The sequence below is a fragment of the Parasteatoda tepidariorum genome, chromosome 6 (genome assembly GCF_043381705.1).
Source record: "Parasteatoda tepidariorum isolate YZ-2023 chromosome 6, CAS_Ptep_4.0, whole genome shotgun sequence".
Lineage (NCBI taxonomy): Eukaryota > Metazoa > Arthropoda > Arachnida > Araneae > Theridiidae > Parasteatoda > Parasteatoda tepidariorum.
In genome coordinates this window covers 84591896-84597895 of record NC_092209.1, presented here as the reverse complement: position 1 = coordinate 84597895, position 6000 = coordinate 84591896, and the positions used below count along the sequence as shown (strand labels likewise).

Below are 6000 nucleotides of genomic sequence, written 5' to 3'. Positions count from 1 at the left end.
TGACAGTAAAATCATTTATGAAAAAAATTAATGTAAAGATCGGTATTTTAGGGCCTTTTGCAAACAGTCGCTAAAATAAAGATCTTTAGAATTTTCTAATCAGTCTGTCATATTTTAAACTTCTGCATACCTTCAGGCAAATTAAAACATCTATCATTCATTGTTCATCTAACTTTATTTATATCAGGAAAATTTCACATAAGCCCATAGTAGAGAAGGCTTATGGTAAATGACCGCTTTAAATTTTCATTACATTAAGCTTAAGCTAATTCAATCGAATCAAGCAATTTTAATTTACCTAGAAGCATAGAGGCTGATTATAATAAGCTAAAAGGGAATCGGTAAGTCATGTATACCAATAATGCTAAAAACTGACCTTTCCTGACGTACCTTTTCTTAACATCTAAAGAAGATATTGCTTCAGTTTTTTTTTTTAAATAGTTGCATATAAATGCTTACACTGTAATAACTAATAATCGATATTTTTGGCAGAAATTTTTTTTAAATTATGAACTGAGAACTTTTAATTTTTAAAAAAAAAAAATCTTTTTTAACTCAAAATGTATTCCAGTTAACATTGAAACATTATCATGGCATACAACTAATATTATCTCAAATATCCCCCAAAATATTTCAAAGCGATATCACAAGTAGTTTCTTAGAAAAAGTTCATCAAAAAAGGTCAGATTTAGCACTATTTATGTATGCCTTAATTATTAAATCCCCTTAAAATTAAATGCTAAAGGCTTTTCAAAATAGCTAAGTGCATTGTAAAAAGCCAGTTAAATTTGCTAAGAGTAGGAATTTTTAATTGACTAACGACAAATATACTGACAGATATTTAGTTCCCTTTTTTCATTAATTTCTGCTCTAATTCCCATAAGAGTTATAGACACAATCAAAAAATCAAAAAATATGGCTTTATTTTGATTTTTATAACCGTCGTTGAACAGCCGACCCAATTTTTCGAATTTACGACTGCTAATCTTCAACTCCATAGCCTTCTAACTTTGAACCCAATCGAGAAGACTAGGGAACTCCTGGATCAAGTATTGGGAGAAATTTGCCTTCGTGGAGGACTTTTGATGGAATCAACCCGCATTTGCGTTACATGGAGAGGAAAACTACGAAAACCTCCCTTGGTTAGCCAAACGGCAAGGGGGCTCTATCCCGTGATCCGTCTACCACTGAGGATATATCACGTCAGCACTGTGGTCGGTGCAAGTCGGATGCGGAATTCGTATCTACCAGCCATCGCCTGGATCGAACCCCGGTTCACCTCATTGGAAGGCGAACGCTCTATCCCCAAAATTATTTACTTAATTTCATTGTATCTGAAGCAAAGAAACTATCACATAGTGTAAAAAATATGGCTTTATTTTGAGTAAAAATAGAATACAAAAAAAAAACACAAAAATATTCTTTAAAAACGCATAACATTACAAAAAGAAATTTCATCGTTATTTCAGTGCATAGAAAAATAATAATGTATTTTGAAAATGAATACATGAAAATACATGTAAAGCTTCTTATTAAAACTAGAAATGTAATTCGATGCAATATGTTACAGAAAAAAAATTCAAAAGAGTTTCAATTCATTATGAACATGCATATTGTAAATAAGAAATATATATTTTAAATAGCACATTCACATGTGCTTTAACAGTTATTTATAGTCAGTTCGAGCTGTTTATTTCTAGAAATAGTTTTATCGGTAGATGAACCACACAGAACTGTGATTTCTGGCTCCTGTTGCTGAGAGGATAAGTTATTTCTAAAATAAAACAGAAAGTTTTTATTTGTTTGAGTGCAAAAATGTGCAAAATAATTATATACAACACAATCTCATTAAAAAAAATTTGCTTATTAATCAGCAAATTTAATTCATCATCATTACCTACAACTTACTCTTAATCTTTTTCTCAAGTTTTTGAATTCTGATAAGACGAACAAATTGAAATTACATTCTGCATATTATTGAAGAAAAACTTCTGGTTTTGTATTACAAATATTAACACGGTTTCAAAAATAAAAACACGATTCCTTCAGTGACGAAAACTTATACCAATACAGTGACATTTAATTCATTTTTTCGAGCAGTCAACCAATATAGTTATCAAAAGCCTATACACATAACTACACAAAGATCATGAGAAATGATTTTTAAAAAAAATTGAAAACATTTAACTGACATATAGTGACCAAACGCATACACCCATATAGTGGTATCTTTAACATCCATCAACATTCATCGTATAACCATACGTCAACTTATACCCTTTGTAAATAAAATAAACGTTTAAAGGTTATACGATATCCCACTCTTCACATCTCTTTTACCATGGTTTCGGCAAATCTTAATTTTTCCCCACTTATATTCTAATTTTTTATTCAAATGTATTGGAAAGGGAAATAAAATTTTCCATGGTAAGAGAGAGATGAAAAGTGTGAAGAGTTGGAAAATCACGGAACCTTGGGGCACTTATTCTATTTACAAAGATTACACAAGTATACTGCGCAACTAACATGCGATAGAAAAATCAACGCAAGCGACAAAAAATACATAACTGAGATTCTTGGCGTTTTTAGATGATGCAAAAAAATTCAAAATAGCAATTTTCTTTAAATTATGTTTTAGCGGTCATAGCACTAGCATAGGTTTTGCATGGACAGCATACACCTTATAAAGTGGCGACTCTTACAATAAATATCGAAAGAAGTAATAGAATAGAATTTGCTTATATGTTCTTACACTTTATCGGGTATCTCGATGGGTACTATCTCTATTTTCTTGAGATTCAAACTATTGGATTGTGTTCTAGGTAAAGCAAGAGAGTCCGTTCTCCTGAAGACAGATCCGAACCATACTTTGGCTGCCTGAACACCTCCCAGTGGAAATCTGCTTGTGGCCAAATACACATACTGACCACCAGGTTTCATTTCTTTTTCATCTCTGAAATATATATATACTTTTATAAGAATAATAGAATGGAGACAGCTAAAATGATTCATTAAAAATTATGCATTAAAAATTCTAAATTAGAGAGGGTAGAATAAAGGTGGCTCAGAAGATAGAGCTCGCCTTTCAGTAAGAGGGCCCAAGTTTGAATCCCAGCGATGACTGGTCGGTACGAAATCTATTCCTGCTCACTCCAACCACAGAGCTGACTTAAAATACCCTCGATTGAGGACGAATCAAGGATTAGAATTTCTTTAAAATCCAGTTAACTGTGGGAAGGTTTTGTATTATGGGTAGAACGTTTGCTTTTCAATAAGGTGACCCGGATTCGAATCCCAGTGGTGGCTGGTTTATACGAATTCTGCTCCCAGCTCACACCGACCACAGTGCTGACGTAAAATATCCTCAGTGGTAGATGGATCATGAGTTAGAATCTCCTTTGCTGCCAGACTAACTATTGGAGGCATTCGGTGGTTTTCCTCTTCATGTAACGCAGATACGGATTAGTTCCATCAAAAAGTTTTTCGTGAAGGATAATTTCACCGAATGGAAGTAGTTTCCTTGTCTTTTGAGTTGGGTTCAGATTTCAAAACTACGGAGATGATCATTGATAGTCGTAAACTCAGAGTTGGGTCTGCTGTTCAACACAGCTTATGAAATAAAGTATCTGGGATTTGGGTAATTAGAGAGTGCCGAGTAATTCTATGTATCTTGGACTCGGTTTAAAATTCTTCCGGCTTGGATCTCAAAAAGTGAGCCCAAACTCATCTTTAGTTCCTATATAAGGTTTTGAAGTTATCCACCAGCCCATCCGCAGGAGGTGATATTAAGGGGTTGAGATTATATCAGCGAATGCAAATTTCTCTTTATATTTCATTAATCACCCGTTTTGGGGATTACGACTAACAACGTTCAACTCTGCAGCCTTGTAATTTTGAATTCAACTCAATATTCGAATTTTACACCACTGTGGCTATAAAGTGTTTCCACCAGCAAGAAAAAAAGGCCATAAGCGTCAGCTTATAATTCAGGATTATTAAATAAGGAGTATTACGTGAAAGAATAAATCTTTTTCCTTATTAAGTAATATTTTGAGCTTTATTATGCAATTGAGTGCTTTGCTGAACAATGCAATATTTTAAGCTTTGTAGGGTCATTTCCTGTACGTGTAACTTCCTACTTTGATGGCCATTCAGATCATGCTCTTTAATGCTGTTGAACCTTTTTGAGAAGTCTAATAATTATCTCAACAAACTCATGATTCCTAATACGCTTTCAAGATAAAAACTGAGTGCAGTCAGTTTCAATAAATTTCAGTTTTTGTTTGCTCAGATAGCTTTAGTGAATTCAGTCTCAAGTTATTACAAAACGATCATTAAGCAAGTAATCGACGAATTGGTCATCAAAATCGTGGAAACCATTCAACTTGGAATACTTCTCCACATTTAAGAATCCGTAGATTCCATAAATATCTCAGAATTTTAATTAAAAATCTGTTTTAATCAAAGCTATTTCTTGTGGGAATTTACGGGCACCCTTTATGAAAATTGGAATTTCATATATTCTTATACACTATCTGGCCAAAAGTATCAGGACACCCGGTTGTTAAGGTGGTGGAATCATAATGGTGTGGGGTGTTTCTAGTGGTTTGACCTGTGTCCGTTAGCTCCTGTGGTTGGAAACATGAACTCTGAGATGTGTATGTGGACAATGCTGCACTCTAAACTGTACGGCAATATTTCGGCCCATTTCTCTTCCAGCAGGATAACTGTTCCATTCACACACATCGAGGATTGCACATACGTAGTTTGACGAAATGGGTGTTCAGAAACTGGACTGGCCTTCTCAGAGCCCCGATCTAAATCCCATAGAACACTTTTAGGACGAATTAGAGAGCAGTTTATGTAGCCAGCCAAATCGACCCTCCACACTGCAAGCACTCACTTCAGCTGTGATGGAAGTCAATTCCTATGGCCACCTATTTGTAAATGGTTGAAGGTCTTCCCTGAAGTATGCAGGCTGTCATCGATGAAAAAGGGAGACCAACATCATATTAATATGTGCCTCAGGTACATGACACTGGGTGTCCGGATTCTTTTGGCCAGATAGTGTAGATAGAAAATTAAATTTGTTTTATTTATTCAAAACTGATAGTGATTGAAACATTACTTATCATCAAGCCTTGCCATTCTTCCTGTTCTAGTTTTCAACTCCAATCGCATGACTCCTGGGTTGACAGCAGCCGCAGATGGATCATGACACGAACCATGCTCACACTCTGTCTCAACAATCACCTGGTACTGGAACACTTCAGGCATACAAGAAAAAACGCTATTCGTTAGTCATATAATTATATAAGGAAGGTCTGAAATATGTATGGTAATTTGAAAAATCAATTTAGTCTAAAGAAGATAGAAATGTATGGTTTGCTGCGTTCTGTTTAGGAAACAAAAAAATTTCTTCTCATTAACTTCCAATATTAGTTAAAAAGTCATTCAACAACAATATACAATCCTCATTGCTTCAATGAAACATTAAAATACTTACAGCAAAATGGTTCTTCTTCTGATGTCTTCACAAAATACTCGTGCTTGTTGACTTCAGGATTCCAGAACAGATCACTGTTGTATCCCATGAGAGCGCAATCACCATCGTGAGAGCAATCAGCGCACCTCCCTTGAGAATAAGTCTCCCAATCCCTGCATGCTACGGCTATATGCTGGCAGACACTGCCCGATCTTCTCGGCTGAATCGGCGATCTGATACTGTCAGTATAATATTCAACAGCTCGCAGGTGGTCACATGTTGTATAATATCTCGCAGCTAAAAAAGATGTGTTGAGTAATTCAGAATATATATATACATAATATCAAGTAAGACTATACAGTAAGAAGTTGTACAACCCCCTCCCCAAATGGTGGCACACTGTATAATTTGTCTCGTCACCACGATAGACACCTCAGGAGAGGAGGTACAGGTTCCCACTGGCACAGCTCGGTCGAACTCCCCAACGAAATTCCAACTTTGGCATTTATTAAAAT

General features: G+C 35.1%; 1 protein-coding gene across 3 annotated transcripts in view; it reads right to left on the bottom strand.

The window, feature by feature from the left end:
- Nucleotides 1-1356: 1356 nt before the first annotated feature.
- The window catches only part of LOC107447451 (pancreatic triacylglycerol lipase), a 29248-nt gene continuing 24604 nt past the window's right edge, over nucleotides 1357-6000 (bottom strand). For all 3 annotated transcript variants that reach the window (XM_043047660.2, XM_071182806.1, XM_043047659.2), the window contains exons 7-10: nucleotides 5507-5782; nucleotides 5129-5267; nucleotides 2753-2953; nucleotides 1357-1774 (exon numbers count right to left, since the gene is read on the bottom strand). In XM_043047660.2, the coding sequence (XP_042903594.1) occupies nucleotides 1660-1774; nucleotides 2753-2953; nucleotides 5129-5267; nucleotides 5507-5782 (731 nt within the window). In that variant the 3' untranslated portion in view covers nucleotides 1357-1659. The remainder of the gene's footprint in view (nucleotides 1775-2752; nucleotides 2954-5128; nucleotides 5268-5506; nucleotides 5783-6000) is intronic.